At 46.9% G+C, this 17,837-nt stretch overlaps 2 protein-coding genes across 2 annotated transcripts; both read left to right on the top strand.

Moving 5' to 3' along the window:
- The first annotated feature begins 2,559 nt into the window (after positions 1-2,559).
- LOC138225299 (fish-egg lectin-like) lies at positions 2,560-4,020 on the top strand. The gene is made up of 4 exons (XM_069185079.1): positions 2,560-2,624; positions 2,924-3,169; positions 3,364-3,706; positions 3,798-4,020. Exons 1-4 carry the CDS (start codon positions 2,576-2,578, stop codon positions 3,937-3,939), a joined length of 780 nt encoding a protein of 259 aa, XP_069041180.1. The 5' UTR covers positions 2,560-2,575; the 3' UTR covers positions 3,940-4,020.
- Positions 4,021-11,790: 7,770 nt separating this feature from the next.
- On the top strand, positions 11,791-13,261 carry LOC138225304 (fish-egg lectin-like). Its single transcript, XM_069185094.1, has 4 exons — positions 11,791-11,872; positions 12,172-12,417; positions 12,612-12,954; positions 13,046-13,261. The coding sequence occupies exons 1-4, from the start codon at positions 11,797-11,799 to the stop codon at positions 13,185-13,187; spliced, it is 807 nt and encodes a 268-aa protein (XP_069041195.1). The 5' UTR covers positions 11,791-11,796; the 3' UTR covers positions 13,188-13,261.
- Positions 13,262-17,837: the final 4,576 nt, after the last annotated feature.

The following is a 17,837-nucleotide window of genomic DNA, read 5'->3' as shown; positions in this document are numbered from 1 at the left end:
AGCGCTGACCGTCTCTCCTGCCGATGGGAAGTTCTGCGCCTTCTGGAGCATCCGCCGACTACGCCAAATTTGTTGTAACAGAAGGAATAAGGTTCTTGATCCCAAGATGAAGTAAAACAGATGAGTTTATTGCATGCAAGGAACAATAAAGCCGAAGTCTTGTTTCCCGCAAGAAACAACAAAACCGAAGTATTGTTCGATGTGCCGGTACAAACTTTTAGGTTATATAGTCCTTGCTTGCTGCTTCAGACGTCATTCGGTGTTATGGTAAGGGGGGGTCATGGTATTTGGCCAAATGGTCAGTTTAAGATTACACCCCCAGGGGGGTTCCTTGCTCGCATCTGGAATCCTTATCAGTTAACCCCCTTTCCTGCCATAAACCCCTGTTGCTTAGAAGTCTAGTTACTGTGGAGGACTTGGCCGTCTGGCCTGGTCCTGTTTCCATTCATCAATTTCTCCACCTGGGATTTCTCATCTCTTTTAGGCTGTGTTGTAACAGAAAGAATAAAGTAAAAGAAAGAATAAAGTTCTGGATCCCGAAATGAAGTTAAACAGATGAGTTTATTGCATGTGTAGCGGCGAGGCTTATTAATAAGGCAGAATTAAGTGTTTCTGAGCTTTGCTAGTTAAAGCCAACACTAACTAACAGGCCAGTGAGCATCAGCAGCGCACCGTCGCAAGCCGCACAGCACAGCCTGGCACCGAGCCAGAGAGCGCGGATTGGACAGCAACAAGCCTGCAACTGTTTCTTTGTGCCCGCAGGAGATCTGAATCCCCAGAGATTGGAAGAGTATTCAACTTCAATGCATTACAGCTCGAGAATTCAATTGTTATCCCAACCAGTTGATATCAATTTAATTCCTAAGTGTTATGTACTTGTTTCGAGTATCTAATGTAGAAGTTATAAGAAGTTATAACCAAGTTAATTTATGAAACGGTCTAAATGAATGATATACTGAACGTATGTCCTCTTGATATGTGTAACACTTTGTAACTGATTGAATATATACCTTTTGTATTCTGATAACCCTCTCGATAAGATCTGTTAGGTTTATATGGATATTCTATGTATTAATAAATGTATCCTCGTGTATTAGTACCTGTGTGTGTGCGTTGTTTGAGTTATGTCGCATGGTTGGATTCTAAAGCCATCAAAAGAATCAACTTTGTGATTTACTGCTACAATTAATAATTGTCTCAGTAAATGCCCAAACCCTACAGAACTGGTGCCTTCAGAGAGCCACTACATTACATACTTGGCGTCCCTGAACGGCTATGACTCACTACACATGCAAGGAACAGTAGAACCAAAGTCTTGTTCCCGCAAGGAACAACAAAACCGAAGGATTGTTCAAAGTGCTGGTACAAAGCTTTCGGGTTATATAGCCCTTTCCTGCCGCTTCTGACGTAGCTCATTACTATGGTAAAGGGGGGGAGATCACGGTGTTTGGACAGTTTACAGACTTTGGCCAAATGGTCAGTGTTAGTTTTCCGTCCCTGGGGGGTTTCCTAGCTGGCATCTGGAATCCTTATCAGTTATCCCCCTTTCCTGCCATAACTCAAGTCTGATACTTAGAAGTCCAGTCCTCACGCAGAAAGGAATCAGTTAACCCCTTCTTCACATCTTGTATCTTCAGCTGTTTTAATTCTTTCTGTGTCTTCTTTTGAATCACTTTCCTCCATTATATATCATTTCATTTGTATCTGTTTAGATGGAATCACATTTCAACACAAAAATGTATGTAGTAATGACATCTACCTTGTCTTTAATATCCTCACAGACACCCTCCAATCTGCAGTCAAGAAACGACCAGCGGCTGTGAACACAAGCACAAGGGGAGGATTTATGGAATTCACACACAAGCCTTTCTAAAGTGGGAGCAATCTGGTCCCACAGAGAAAATCCACATGGAAGACATGCAAGCTCCACACAGCAGGAAATCCAGCTGGACATCAACCCCAGGAACTGTGAGGCAGCAGTCCTCAATCCACACCACTGTGCTGTCTAAATGGTCACTCGTGAATTAGGAGCTGTAAGAGCTACAATATCATTAATTCCCCATTCTGAATGCAGGAACTTGTGCTTTCATAAATGTTAGTTATCATTTATCCCTTACTTGTATCAGATTAATTGAGAAAACAAGACAGGATCTGGAAGATTTCAAATCAGGGCCCAGGTATTATCCTCTGAGTGCTCAGAAAAATTGAATCAGATGAAAAAAATGTTTGAGGACAAAGACTGCAGAGGTCTGTAACAAGATATTCAGCTTTGCAATATGTTTCAGAGGAAGTCTTGATACAACTAATTATCTAATTCAGTTATTTTTTGCATTCAACAATTACAACGTTTTCTGTCGCCACGATTACTACACCCTGAGGATGAGCTCTGTGGACGAATGTAATTCATGTCTTCTATAATTGAAACTTGAGTGATTCAATCAGCAGCTCGTTATGGTTCAATTTAACACCTGGTTAGACAGGTGTGTGTAGGAGCTGAAGCTCAGCAGTCTTGACTATATAAAGGCCACTGCTGGGGCTAATAGTATGCATGAGGTTTGTGGGGTCACTTATCAACATGGAAGGGAGAGGGTGTTTGTTGTGTTTGCTTGTGGGATGCCTTCTAGGTAAGGTTTGGATATACTGATTTAAGCAAAAGTAGTAGGGGAAGGACAGATGGAGATGTAGTAATTGCATGCTGCTAATAGTTATGGGTTTCAGTGTATCTGGTTGGGTCTTGAGTATAGATGTTGCTTAAAAGATACCTGGACTGAGTGTTAAATCCATGCCTTAGATGTTTCCATGTACTATAGAAGTTCTGCAAGACCTTGTTAGTATTCCCCTATGTGTGATCACTAAGAGCCCAGGCTACTTCTTCCTGATCTGGCTGGTGGTCATTGATCCAGTGGCATCCTCTCCTCCCCAGTGTCTGTGGCTGGAGCCCTGCAGTGTCGGGCTGTGCCTGGCAGTCTGAAGCAGATAGATGCTGGTGCTGGAAGGGTGTGTGGAGTCGACAATGCAGACAACCTGGTCAGCTACCAGGGCAACAGCTGGGGCTCTCTGGCCATGAAGGGGAAACATGTGAGTGTGGGGCCAGCAGGGCTCTGGAGTGTGAGTCTCGCGAGCCTTGTGTTCAAGTGGCTTGGAGGAAGGTGGATCCGAGTGCAACCAGGTGAGGCTACAGCTGATCTAGAGAGGTTGGAAATGGTAGCTTTCAGATTTCTCCATGAATCCACCAGGCTCTGCCAGGCCACCTGTCAATGCGTTTTCTGGCTGAAGGCAGCTATTTCACTCCCTTGTAACTGAGGGATGAGCACTGCACTGCCCCCTGCTGAGAACAGCTATATTTCTTGCTCTCCTCTGCAGGCTCCCTCATCCAGATTGATGCTGGTGGAGACAAGTTTGTGGTTGGTGTCAATGCTGCCAATTCCATCTTCTGCCTGAACAGCGGGCCTGTGCTGCAGTATGCTGGCCAGGGCAACATCCCCTGGATTCCTGTCGTGGGCTCCCTCAAGTACTATTCCTGTGGGCCTTTTGGTTGCTGGGGAGTGAACAGGCTGGACCAGATCTTTGTCAAGCTGGATGTGAGTGGGGATTCCTGCAGAGGCTCCGACAGGTGGTACCCCATTCAGGGCTCCCTGTCCCTGGTGGAGGTGGGCTCAGATGGCAGTGTGTATGGGGTGAACAGGAATGGAGTGGTCTTCAAGAGGTGAGCTGGGGGTGACTGGGGGAAGGGATAACACATGGGTGCGTGATTCTCTAATTCTGGGCTGCTCTAACCCTGTGCTTCTTCCTTGCAGGGTTGGTATTGATGCCTGTAACGCCTTTGGCAGGAGGTGGTGGGCTCTAAGGGCAGCTGGTGTGGCCAGGCATGTGTCCTATGACCGAGGGATCCTCTGGGTTGTGTGCAAAGATGGCCGAGTCCAGAGGTGCCAGGTCTGAGCAGCCTGTGTGGCCTGGTCCTGGGAGGAGAGCAGTGGAAGTGTCTTCTGAGCCAAATAAAAGTGCCAATGAAAGCCTCAATGTTGTTCCATGCTTCTTCCTGCTCATGTTTCTCTTTTGCTACAATTCAAGAACTAAGGGTAACAAGTTAGTGCTTCTACGTTTTCTGACAGTAGAAACTGTGTTTCTGTATGTTTTATATACTGTACATGGTAAGTGCTTATTGACAGTGGCAAGCCAAGCCACATAGACAAGCAGTTTGCCAGGAAAGTTAAACAAGATTATTCATGACAGTTGGTGAGCCAGCTCAGCAGATGATAACAGTCACAGCAGCTTCACCCATCCTGAACTGATTGCAGCAACTTCCACCCTCAAGACAGGGAAAGCTCCAGGACCTGACCACCTGCATCCTGAACAGCTTACCCATCTCTCTGTACTTGCCTTAGAATGGCTACTAGCATTTTTCAACAGTTGCCTTTTACTAAACAAAATGTGTAAGATCTGGAGAACAGAACTGGCAACCCACTGAAGCTAAGCAGGTGTGAGCCTGGTCAGTACCTGGATGGGAGACCTCCTGGGGAAACACTGAGGTTAGTGGGGCCAGCAGGGGGCGCTCACCCTGCGGCTCATGTGGGTCCTAATGCCCCAGTGTAGTGACGGGGACACTATACTGTAAACAGGGGCCGTCCTTCAGATGAGATGTGAAACTGAGTCCTGACTCTCTGTGGTCATTCAAAATCCCAGGGTGTTTCTCAAAAAGAGTAGGGGTGTACCCCGGCGTCCTGGCCAAATTTCCCATTGGCCTTTATCAATCATGGCCTCCTACCAATCCCCCTCTATGAATTGGCTTCATTACTCTGCTCTCCTCCCCACTGAGAGCTGGTGTGTGGGGAGCGTTCTGGTGCACTATGGCTGCCGTCGCATCATCCAGGTGGATGCTGCACATTGGTGGTGGTGGAGGGGAGTCCCCATTACCTGTAAAGCGCTTTGAGTGGACTGTCCAGAAAAGCGCTCTATAAGTGTAAGCTATTATTATTAACAGAAAAAGTCATTGCTGTTCTTAAACCAAACAAATCACCTGAGGCCCCAAAAAGCTACCGGCCAATCAGCCTCCTCCGCATCACCTTCAAGCTTATGGAAAGGCTAATATACAACAGAATAAGCTCTATCATAGACCCACAGCTCCAAATGAACAAGCAGGTTTCAGGCCGAATAGATCAACAACCGACCAGGTCTGCTGTATGGTCGAGGATATCGAACAATGCCTCCAAGAAAAAAGAAAGCGGGTGCTGTTCTTGTGGACGTAAGAGTATCTTATGCCACCGTCTGGCATAAAGGACTCATCCTCAAGCTGCTTCGAATCATCCCAAACATGAAAATGGTCCCTTTTATCCAAGACCTAATCTCTAGAAGATCATTTAGCTTAACACTAGGCAATGACAGCTCCAGGAAATTTTACCTTAAGAAGGGTGTCCCACAAGGCTTGGTGCTGGTGCCAATGCTGTTTAACATCTACACAGCTGACCTGCCATGTACAGCTGCCAAAAAGTACATAGATGCAGACGCCATCACTATTATGCATTGCTCCACAGACATCAAAGCAATGGAAACTACACTATCGATTGACCTGAACAAGCTGAACTGCTACTTCTGGAGGTTAAAACTTAGCATCACCAAGACAGTGAGCAGCATTTTCCACCTCGCCAATCGCCTTGCTAACATAACAATCAACGTCAAGTGCAAAGACAAAACTATTCCATTTGAGAAAAGCCCGAAATATCTAGGAGTTGTCCTTGACCGCTCACTGACCTTCAAGCAACATCTCGAACAAACAGCAGCAAAAATCCAAGCAAGGAACAACCTCCTGCAAAGACTAGCTGGCACTAGCTGGGGTGCAAATTTCACCGTCTAACACACCTCTGTGCTTTCTCTAGCCTTCTCGGTAGCTGAGTACTGCTCTCCTGCCCGGCACAACAGCAGCCACACGAAGAAGGTAGACACAGCCCTGAACAACCGTATGCGGATTATCACCGGGTGCATTAGACCTTCGCCCACTGAATTGCTACCGATTCTCAGCGGCATCCGTCCACCTAATCTTTGCAGAGAAGCAAGTTGCATCAACCTTGCACTGAAAGCCTCGGAGGACTCCAACCTTCTGCTGCACGATGCCATCTGCAACCGGAACACCGCGATCCTCCGACTAGAAAACCGGCACTCACCTTCTAACACAATGAGGCGCCTCATGAAAGAAGCAAACAACGACAATGGCACCAACTGGGCTAACAAAAAGTGGCAAGACGCGTGGAATAATAACAACCACAGACTGAAACAATTTATTGACAAAGTATCTAACAAACCCGCTGGAAATGACCTACCCAGACAAGCCTGGGTCAAGCTGAACCGACTAAGAATTGGACGTTGCCGTTTCCGGGCCACCCTACACAAGTGGGTCTCACTGATGACCCAATTTGCGAATGCGCGCGATGGCAAGGAGCAGAAGGCCGACCACATCCTATACTCCTGCCCTCGCTTCAGATGCCCCGGCAGCTTGACAGATTCGGATGATGCCAGCCGCGACTGGCTGAGGCACCTGACTGTGACAATATAACTATGTAACCTCTGCATGTTAAGCTCATACGAATGAATAAAATATAGACTGTACATATTCAGATAGCTAGGAGCTCCTTTCCTAGCAATTACAGCTGCAAGTCTCTGTTGTAATGGTGCACATGTGTACAGAAGGATCTGCACTTCTTCATCTGATGCCATTCCAGTGTTGCTTTGAACTGAGATTATTTCTCTGCTACTTTCCTGGATTTTGCTTCATCCATTTTGCCCTCTATTTGACAACACACCCAGTGCTTGCTGAGCAGCAATGAGAAGCAGAACAGTGACAATCCTGTCTCCGCCATGCCTCACAGTAGGAGTAGTTGATTATGCTGTTTGTACAGCATGTTTACATCAAACTGTTCCAATTTCAATTAAAATACAAAATGTTTTAGTTACATTTACAATCTACCCATGCCCTACTGAGAAGCCATAATGTTCCAGTTTTGATTCATGAATGTTTTATGACACAAAATACTGAAATTATTTACAAAACACTTTTAAAAATGGAAGGACACTGTATGTAATTCTTACAAAGGAAAATAAAACTAAAAAGATTTCAGATTCAGAAAACTTGTCTCTTGTAGAGTGTGAGGTAGGGCATTCCATGGAAATGGAGCAAATACAGTTCTGTTTGGTTCCTTAGAGCATTAAAAGTCAATAAAATCTTATATTGAATATGACTTCATGCAATGTATAGCTTTAAGTGTAGGAGGGATACGCTGCCCTGTTCTGGTGTGAGATAGAAGTCCTAGTCTCAGAAATGTGCACATATTGTAACTTACTGAGACGAATATTAGGGGTGCTATAGAGCACGGAGCTGCAGAAACCAGACCTCGATGTTATCAATGAATGCACTCGGCATCAGAGATTGATTGAAATTGCCTAATATGGGAACGTTTCTCAGGTGAAAAAATAGATCTTGAATCAAGTTTTTCACATGGTGCTCAAAAGAAAGGAGAGGATTAAGTGTGACTTTCAGATTTCTGCCTCTATCTGATGCCTTCATGGAGAAGCCATCCACCATTACTGTGAAGCTCCCCAAAGTGTTCCCAGCTGACATTTGCTGCAAACCAGTTAAATTTCTGTTTTGTCACTATTTACAGTAGTTTCAAGGAATTTGATGTCAGCAAGAGCTTCATGCTATATAGTCAAGAGATAAGCGATGAAGGTGAAAGATCAGAGGTGGAAGAGGTTTAAATGTAAATCTGCAAAACGTATCTTCTGCCTAACAATGAATCTGAAGACCATATTTGTGTATGATCTGAGTGGGAAGGGGCATACAGATAATGAAGAGCAATGGGCCCAAGACTGAACCGTGAGGCACACCTCGATTGACTGGGGCCATGAGGGATTTATTAGGACCATGAGAAACAAAATGCTGCCTGCCCGTCAAATGTAAGAGGAACCAGTTAAAAACAGCACAACTAATAGACATGAATGTCTGCAAGCATTTGAGAAACAATGAATGATACTGTGTTTAAAGGGGCCACTAATATCAAGGTGCATAAGAATACTGAGAGCCCCTGAGTCAGATGCAGCCAGTAAATCATTCACAACCCTGACAAGATGATGTAGCAGTGTAGCAGTGGTTACTAATCCTGGTTCCTGAAGGTCAGTGTATCTGCAGGTTTTATCCCAGATCGACTCGTAACATAAATGAGCTCATCAGTAGTTGAACAGCTCCCATTTCTGAAGACACCTGAAAACCCGCAGGTACACTGGCCCTTCAGGACCAGGATTGGAGATGCTTAACGGGTAGTTTGCTCAACTCATAAATGAGCTTATACATGTAGTTTATAAAGAGAAAAGACTCAGTCTGATGGGCTTTAATTAATTTGCAATGTGATAGAAATACAACATAAAATACTCAGTCTTTGTGCACTATAACAAAAACGCCAACAGAGGATGACATACAGTGCTACAAAATAAGATTTTTTATTTATGTTATTTCAGTGACCACTTCAATATCTTCCCAGCAGGGGGCATGTCTTTTCATAACTGACGAGCATTTTACCTCCAGGGCAGAATCGCAGCTGAGAGGAGAGGTGTTAGTAGGAGCAGTAGGGGGTGCTTACCCTGCTTTGAGTGATGTGTCCAGAAAAGTGTATCTAAGTGTACGAAATTATTATGAATGAATAAAACAGTAATAAAATCAGGAGAACACTTATTTTCCACAAACCTAGACCTGTAAGAGTGGGAAGTGACTTCTGAAACAGGTTACAGAATACAGGACTGAGTTGGTCAAGGGAGAGACACCAGTGGGCCCAATTCCAGTGTTAAAAATGGCCTCTGCTGGTTCACTGCTCTCAAACTGAGCTAAGAAAGAATTCAGTTCATTTACATGGTGGCCCTAGGTGTGAGGCTCAAGCAAGCTGTTACTGTGGAGGACTTGGCCGTCTGGCCTGGTCCTGTTTCCATTCATCAATTTCTCCACCTGGGATTTCTCATCTCTTTTAGGCTGTGTTGTAACAGAAAGAATAAAGTTCTGGATCCCGAAATGAAGTTAAACAGATGAGTTTATTGCATGTGTAGCAGCGAGGCTTATTAATAAGGCAGAATTAAGTGTTTCTGAGCTTTCCCAAATTAGGCCTCATTTCTCTGTTCATCTCTGTGGTGCAGCCACAGAGAAACCATGCAGGCTGATTTAGGGTTCCTTTGATAAAAGACAGCTCCCAAAGGGGGATGCACTTAGCTAAGCCTGGCTATCATGATCAATGGTCATGCATTGGCGCCTATCTGTCTAGGGAGTGCCAGTTGGACATCTGGACTGCATTCCCAAGTGTCTGGAGTAAGTGACTCATATCTCACCTTGATCAACCAATCAGGGACTGGTAGGGCCGAGTAACCCACGTGGGACTCTGATGCCCATGGAACTTTAAGCCAATCAATGAGCTGAAGTTCCTCCAGGTAAAAACAGGCAACACAGAGAGCCTGAGAGATTCAGAAGGGATTCAGGAGAATTCTGTGGACAATACTTAAGGGAATTCAAAGGAGAATTCCAGGCCAGGACGGCCCAGGAGCAGAAGGCTCCCAAGGGCAGGACATTCTCGCAGCGCGCCTCCTGACCATCCTGAGACTCAGCCCGGACAACCACGGAACGGCCAGTGTGTCCGAGTGCCAGAACTTTCCATTGTTCTAAGAGTCTAGAGCGGAGGTTGCCAGAGAGTAACTAGAGGATCCACCCGAGGTTAGCACCAGCAGCTGGCCCCGTGAACAGGTCGGAACTGTGGACAGCTGAATCACTATTCAGAACTAGCTCTTCATCAGGAACGAACCGGTCCTCTTCCTGACTTGCTGGGACCCACAGTCATCTTTTCTCCTGTGCGCAAACTTTGCTAGTTAAAGCCAACACTAACTAGCCGGTCAGTGAGCATCAGCAGCGCACCGTCGCAAGCCGCACAGCACAGCCTGGCACCGAGCCAGAGAGCGCGGATTGGACAGCAACAAGCCTGCAACTGTTTCTTTGTGCCCGCAGGAGATCTGAATCCCCAGAAATTGGATGAGTATTCAACTTCAATGCATTACAGCTCGAGAATTCAATTGTTATCCCAACCAGTTGATATCAATTTAATTCCTAAGAGTTATGTACTTGTTTCGAGTATCTAATGTAGAAGTTATAACCAAGTTCATTGAAACGGTCTAAATGAATGATATACTGAACGTATGTCCTCTTGATATGTGTAACACTTTGTAACTGATTGAATATATACATTTTGTATTCTGATAACCCTCTCGATAAGATCTGTTAGGTTTATATGGATATTCTATGTATTAATAAATGTATCCTCGTGTATTAGTACCTGTGTGTGTGCGTTGTTTGAGTTATGTCGCATGGTTGGATTCTAAAGCCATCAAAAGAATCAACTTTGTGATTTACTGCTACAATTAATAATTGTCTCAGTAAATGCCCAAACCCTACAGAACTGGTGCCTTCAGAGAGCCACTACATTACATATTTGGCGTCCCTGAACGGCTATGACTCACTACACATGCAAGGAACAGTAGAACAAAGTCTTGTTCCCGCAAGGAACAACAAAACCGAAGGATTGTTCAAAGTGCCGGTACAAAGCTTTCGGGTTATATAGCCCTTTCCTGCCGCTTCTGACGTAGCTCATTACTATGGTAAAGGGGGGGAGATCACGGTGTTTGGACAGTTTACAGACTTTGGCCAAATGGTCAGTGTTAGTTTTCCGTCCCTGGGGGGTTTCCTAGCTGGCATCTGGAATCCTTATCAGTTATCCCCCTTTCCTGCCATAACTCAAGTCTGATAATTAGAAGTCCAGTCCTCACGCAGAAAGGAATCAGTTAACCCCTTCTTCACATCTTGTATCTTCAGCTGTTTTAATTCTTTCTGTGTCTTCTTTTGAATCACTTTCCTCCATTATATATCATTTCCTTTGTATCTGTTTAGATGGAATCACATTTCAACACAAAAATGTATGTAGTAATGACATCTACCTTGTCTTTAATATCCTCACAGACACCCTCCAATCTGCAGTCAAGAAACGACCAGCGGCTGTGAACACAAGCACAAGGGGAGGATTTATGGAATTCACACACAAGCCTTTCTAAAGTGGGAGCAATCTGGTCCCACAGAGAAAATCCACATGGAAGACATGCAAGCTCCACACAGCAGGAAATCCAGCTGGACATCAACCCCAGGAACTGTGAGGCAGCAGTCCTCAATCCACACCACTGTGCTGTCTAAATGGTCACTCGTGAATTAGGAGCTGTAAGAGCTACAATATCATTAATTCCCCATTCTGAATGCAGGAACTGGTGCTTTCATAAATGTTAGTTATCATTTATCCCTTACTTGTATCAGATTAATTGAGAAAACAAGACAGGATCTGGAAGAGTTCAAATCAGGGCCCAGGTATTATCCTCTGAGTGCTCAGAAAAATTGAATCAGATGAAAAAAATGTTTGAGGACAAAGACTGCAGAGGTCTGTAACAAGATATTCAGCTTTGCAATATGTTTCAGAGGAAGTCTTGATACAACTAATTATCTAATTCAGTTATTTTTTGCATTCAACAATTACAACGTTTTCTGTCGCCACGATTACTACAACCTGAGGATGAGCTCTGTGGACGAATGTAATTCATGTCTTCTATAATTGAAACTTGAGTGATTCAATCAGCAGCTCGTTATGGTTCAATTTAACACCTGGTTAGACAGGTGTGTGTAGGAGCTGAAGCTCAGCAGTCTTGACTATATAAAGGCCACTGCTGGGGCTAATAGTATGCATGAGGTTTGTGGGATCACTTATCAACATGGAAGGGAGAGGGTGTTTGTTGTGTTTGCTTGTGGGATGCCTTCTAGGTAAGGTTTGGATATACTGATTTAAGCAAAAGTAGTAGGGGAAGGACAGATGGAGATGTAGTAATTGCATGCTGCTAATAGTTATGGGTTTCAGTGTATCTGGTTGGGTCTTGAGTATAGATGTTGCTTAAAAGATACCTGGACTGAGTGTTAAATCCATGCCTTAGATGTTTCCATGTACTATAGAAGTTCTGCAAGACCTTGTTAGAATTCCCCTATGTGTGATCACTAAGAGCCCAGGCTACTTCTTCCTGATCTGGCTGGTGGTCATTGATCCAGTGGCGTCCTCTCCTCCCCAGTGTCTGTGGCTGGAGCCCTGCAGTGTCGGGCTGTGCCTGGCAGTCTGAAGCAGATAGATGCTGGTGCTGGAAGGGTGTGTGGAGTCGACAATGCGGACAACCTGGTCAGCTACCAGGGCAACAGCTGGGTCTCTCTGGCCATGAAGGGGAAACATGTGAGTGTGGGGTCAGCAGGACTCTGGAGTGTGAGTGTCGCAAGCCTTGTGTTCAAGTGGCTTGGAGGAAGGTGGATCCGAGTGCAACCAGGTGAGGCTACAGCTGATCTAGAGAGGTTGGAAATGGTAGCTTTCAGATTTCTCCATGAATCCACCAGGCTCTGCCAGGCCACCTGTCAATGCGTTTTCTGGCTGAAGGCAGCTATTTAACTCCCTTGTAACTGAGGGATGAGCACTGCACTGCCCCCTGCTGAGAACAGCTGTATTTCTTGCTCTCCTCTGCAGGCTCCCTCATCCAGATTGATGCTGGTGGAGACAAGTTCGTGGTTGGTGTCAATGCTGCCAATTCCATCTTCTGCCTGAACAGCGGGCCTGTGCTGCAGTATGCTGGCCAGGGCAACATCCCCTGGATTCCTGTCGTGGGCTCCCTCAAGTACTATTCCTGTGGACCTTTTGGTTGCTGGGGAGTGAACAGGCTGGACCAGATCTTTGTCAAGCTGGATGTGAGTGGGGATTCCTGCAGAGGCTCCGACAGGTGGTACCCCATTCAGGGCTCCCTGTCCCTGGTGGAGGTGGGCTCAGATGGCAGTGTGTATGGGGTGAACAGGAATGGAGTGGTCTTCAAGAGGTGAGCTGGGGGTGACTGGGGGAAGGGATAACACATGGGTGTGTGATTCTCTAATTCTGGGCTGCTCTAACCCTGTGCTTCTTCCTTGCAGGGTTGGTATTGATGCCTGTAACGCCTTTGGCAGGAGGTGGTGGGCTCTAAGGGCAGCTGGTGTGGCCAGGCATGTGTCCTATGACCGAGGGATCCTCTGGGTTGTGTGCAAAGATGGCCGAGTCCAGAGGTGCCAGGTCTGAGCAGCCTGTGTGGCCTGGTCCTGGGAGGAGAGCAGTGGAAGTGTCTTCTGAGCCAAATAAAAGTGCCAATGAAAGCCTCAGTGTCGTTCCATGCTTCTTCCTGCTCATGTTTCTCTTTTGCTACAATTCAAGAACTAAGGGTAACAAGTTAGTGCTTCTACGTTTTCTGACAGTAGAAACTGTGTTTCTGTATGTTTTATATACTGTACATGGTAAGTGCTTATTGACAGTGGCAAGCCAAGCCACATAGACAAGCAGTTTGCCAGGAAAGTTAAACAAGATTATTCATGACAGTTGGTGAGCCAGCTCAGCAGATGATAACAGTCACAGCAGCTTCACCCATCCTGAACTGATTGCAGCAACTTCCACCCTCAAGACAGGGAAAGCTCCAGGACCTGACCACCTGCATCCTGAACAGCTTACCCATCTCTCTCTACTTGCCTTAGAATGGCTGCTAGCATTTTTCAACAGTTGCCTTTTACTAAACAAAATGTGTAAGATCTGGAGAACAGAACTGGCAACCCACTGAAGCTAAGCAGCTGTGAGCCTGGTCAGTACCTGGATGGGAGACCTCCTGGGGAAAAACTGAGGTTAGTGGGGCCAGCAGGGGGCGCTCACCCTGCGGCTCATGTGGGTCCTAATGCCCCAGTGTAGTGACGGGGACACTATACTGTAAACAGGGGCCGTCCTTCAGATGAGATGTGAAACTGAGTCCTGACTCTCTGTGGTCATTCAAAATCCCAGGGCGTTTCTCAAAAAGAGTAGGGGTGTACCCCGGCGTCCTGGCCAAATTTCCCATTGGCCTTTATCAATCATGGCCTCCTAACAATCCCCCTCTATGAATTGGCTTCATTACTCTGCTCTCCTCCCCACTGATTTCCGATGTGTGGTGAGTGTTCTGGCACACTATGGCTGCCGTCGCATCATCCAGGTGGATGCTGCACAGTGGTGGTGGTGGTGGTGGTGGAGGAGCGTTTTGGCACACTATGGCTGCCGTCACATCATCCAGGTGGATGCTGCACATTGGTGGTGGTGGTGGTGGAGGGGAGTCCCCATTACCTGTAAAGCGCTTTGAGTGGACTGTTCAGAAAAGCGCTTTATAAGTGTAAGCTATTATTAACAAAAGTCATTGCTGTTCTTAAACCAAACAAATCACCTGAGGCCCCAAAAAGCTACCGGCCAATCAGCCTCCTCCACATCACCTTCAAGCTTATGGAAAGGCTAATATACAACAGAATAAGCTCTATCATAGACCCACAGCTCCAAATGAACAAGCAGGTTTCAGGCCGAATAGATCAACAACCGACCAGGTCTGCTGTATGGTCGAGGATATCGAACAATGCCTCCAAGAAAAAAGAAAGCGGGTGCTGTTCTTGTGGACGTAAGAGTATCTTATGCCACCGTCTGGCATAAAGGACTCATCCTCAAGCTGCTTCGAATCATCCCAAACATGAAAATGGTCCCTTTTATCCAAGACCTAATCTCTAACAGATCATTTACCTTAACACTGGGCAATGACAGCTCCAGGAAATTTTACCTTAAGAAGGGTGTCCCACAAGGCTTGGTGCTGGTGCCAATGCTGTTTAGCATCTACACAGCTGACCTGCCATGTACAGCTGCCAAAAAGTACATAGATGCAGACGCCATCACTATTATGCATTGCTCCACAGACATCAAAGCAATAGAAACTACACTATCGATTGACCTGAACAAGCTGAACTGCTACTTCTGGAGGTTACAACTTAGCATCACCAAGACAGTGAGCAGCATTTTCCACCTCGCCAATCGCCTTGCTAACATAACAATCAACGTCAAGTGCAAAGACAAAACTATTCCATTTGAGAAAAGCCCAAAATATCTAGGAGTTGTCCTTGACCGCTCACTGACCTTCAAGCAACATCTCGAACAAACAGCAGCAAAAATCCAAGCAAGGAACAACCTCCTGCAAAGACTAGCTGGCACTAGCTGGGGTGCAAATTTCACCGTCTAACACACCTCTGTGCTTTCTCTAGCCTTCTCGGTAGCTGAGTACTGCTCTCTGTTAGGAATCCCTGGTGGGAAGATACAAGGATCCTGTGCAGACGCAGGCACGGATAATAGATGAGGCAGGCGAACAAACCAAAACGAGAGGCAAGGTCGTAGTCAAAAGGCGAAAGGCAAATCGTAATCCAGGAAGATCTCCAATAGCAAACAGTCCGAGGCGAGAGGGGAGGTGCAAAGTCGAAAAGGCAGAAGGGAAATCCAAAATCCAGAATAAACGAGGCACAGTGAGTGTGCGCAGGTGGTTTAACTCGTGCGGCGGCGTTTGTTAATAATCACCCGCTGCTAGGGCTGATTAGCTCGCTTACGATTTGGTCTTGACTGCCTGGTGGTCGTGACAGTACTCCCCCCCTTCACGGGCGGCTCCCGACGCCTGAGACGGCCGATCGGGATAGTCCCTGTGGAAGTCTCCGATTAGCGTAGGGTCCAAAATATCCCTCTCCGGAACCCACGATCTTTCTTCAGGGGCATAACCCTCCCAGTCAACCAGATACTGAAGGGTACCGCGGTTCCATCTAGAGTCGAGGATCTTGTGGACTGTATATGCCTGGTGCCCCAGAATGCGACGCGGGGCTGGCGGGCGACGTTGGGGAGCCGCAAGAGGTGAGCGGTAGAAGGGTTTCAGGAGGGAGACGTGGAAAGACGGGTGGATTTTAAGGGTGGGGGGAAGTGCAAGACGGAAGGTAACTGGGGTGATCCGGGAGAGTATCCTGAAGGGGCCGATATACCTAGGCCCGAGCTTCTTGGAAGGCAGGTGTAGAGGTAGGTTCCTTGTTGATAGCCAAACAAACTGTCCTCTGCGAAAACGGGGGGCTGGTCTGCGGTGTCGGTTTGCGAATTTGGCCTGGCGCTGGGTTGACTTGGTGAGAGCTGTCCTCGCCATTCTCCAGGTCCTGCGCAGCTTGGAAATATATTGACGCACCGACGGCACAGCCGTGTCCGGAGGGGTGGCAGGAATGAGAGTGGGTTGATAACCTAGTGAACAGAGGAAGGGAGAGAGACCTGTGGAGGAGGAGGTAAGAGAATTATGGGCATACTCTGCCCAGGGAAGTAGCGATGACCAGTCATCCTGCGAGTTGGAGGTGAAGGCTCTCAAAAAGGTAAGGAGGCTTTGGTTGGTCCGTTCCACCTGACCATTGGCCTCAGGATGATAACCCGAAGTCAGAGATACATGGGTCCCTAAAGCTTGGCAGAACGCCTTCCAAAAGGCCGAGACAAATTGAGGTCCCCTGTCTGAGACCACATCGTCGGGCAACCTATGTATCCTAACGACCTGTTGCACAAACAGTAACGCCATTTCCTGGGCTGTGGGCAATGCTGGGAGGGGGACGAAATGGGCTGCCTTGGAAAAACGATCAGATATCACCAAGATTACCGTATGACCTTGACTGCTAGAAAGGTCCGTAATGAAGTCCACAGCTATGTGGGACCAAGGGCGGTGTGGGATCGGAAGAGGGTGAAGGAGACCGGTCTTCTTGGCACGCGGAGTCTTGATCCTGGCACAGACCGGGCAAGCTCGGACGTACTCTGCAGCATCTGATCGCATGGAAGGCCACCAGAAATCTCTGGTGAGTAAGTCCAGAGTGCGTCTGCACCCGGGATGGCCTGCAAACCGAGAGTCATGCCCCCATTGCAGGACAGCAGAACGCAAGTTGTCCGGTACAAAAAGCTTATCCGGGGGGCAGCACAAAGGAACTATAGCTCCCTTGAGGGCACGTCTGATCTGATCTTCAATAGAGCAGTGGATCGAGGATTCTGTTAGATGAAATGATTGTTTCCGGTGTGTAGTCCAGATCCGGGGGATCATGGAGCCGAGAGAGAGCATCAGCCCTCCCATTCAGTGATCACAAAATTAAATCGAGAAAAGAAAAGAGACCAACGGGCCTGACGGGAATTGAGGCGTTTGGCCGACTGAATGTAGGCCAGGTTCTTATGGTCCGTGATAATGACAAAGGGGTGATGAGCCCCCTCCAACCAGTGTCTCCATTCCTCCAGGGCCAGCTTGATAGCTAAGAGTTCACGATTAGCGACATCATAATTAACCTCGGCAGGGGAGAGTTTCCTCGAAAAGAAGGCACAGGGATGTGGAATGTGCTTATCCCCGTGGCGCTGGGAGAGGACGGCCCCAACCCCATAGGCTGAGGCGTCAGCCTCCACAATGAATGGCTGAGAGGGATCCGGGTGTCGTAGAAGAGGTGCCGAACTGAAGAGTTGTTTTAAGCGTAAAAAAGCCTGGTTAGCCTCCGGGTTCCATTTACCCAAGCCTGGTCGATTGCGGGTTAGTGCGATGATAGGCGCCACGACGGAGCTAAAGTTCCGGATGAAACGTCTATAGAAGTTGGCAAAACCTAGAAAACGTTGAATTTGCTTTAAATTACGAGGGGCTGGCCAGTCATTGATGGCCGCCACCTTAGCGGAGTCCATTTCTACACCAACTGAGGAAATGATGTAACCCAGAAATTGAACTTTAGAGGCGTGGAAAACGCACTTCTCAAGCTTGGTGTAGAGTTTGTTGTTAATGAGTCTAGTCAGGACCTCCTGGACGTGGTGGACATGATCCCTAGGGTTGGCAGAAAAGATGAGGATATCATCCAGGTAAACCAAAACAAA

This window comes from Lepisosteus oculatus, chromosome 27 (assembly GCF_040954835.1).
Source record: "Lepisosteus oculatus isolate fLepOcu1 chromosome 27, fLepOcu1.hap2, whole genome shotgun sequence".
NCBI lineage: Eukaryota > Metazoa > Chordata > Actinopteri > Semionotiformes > Lepisosteidae > Lepisosteus > Lepisosteus oculatus.
Note: the sequence above shows the minus strand (reverse complement) of the source record. Positions and strands in the feature narration are given on the sequence as shown.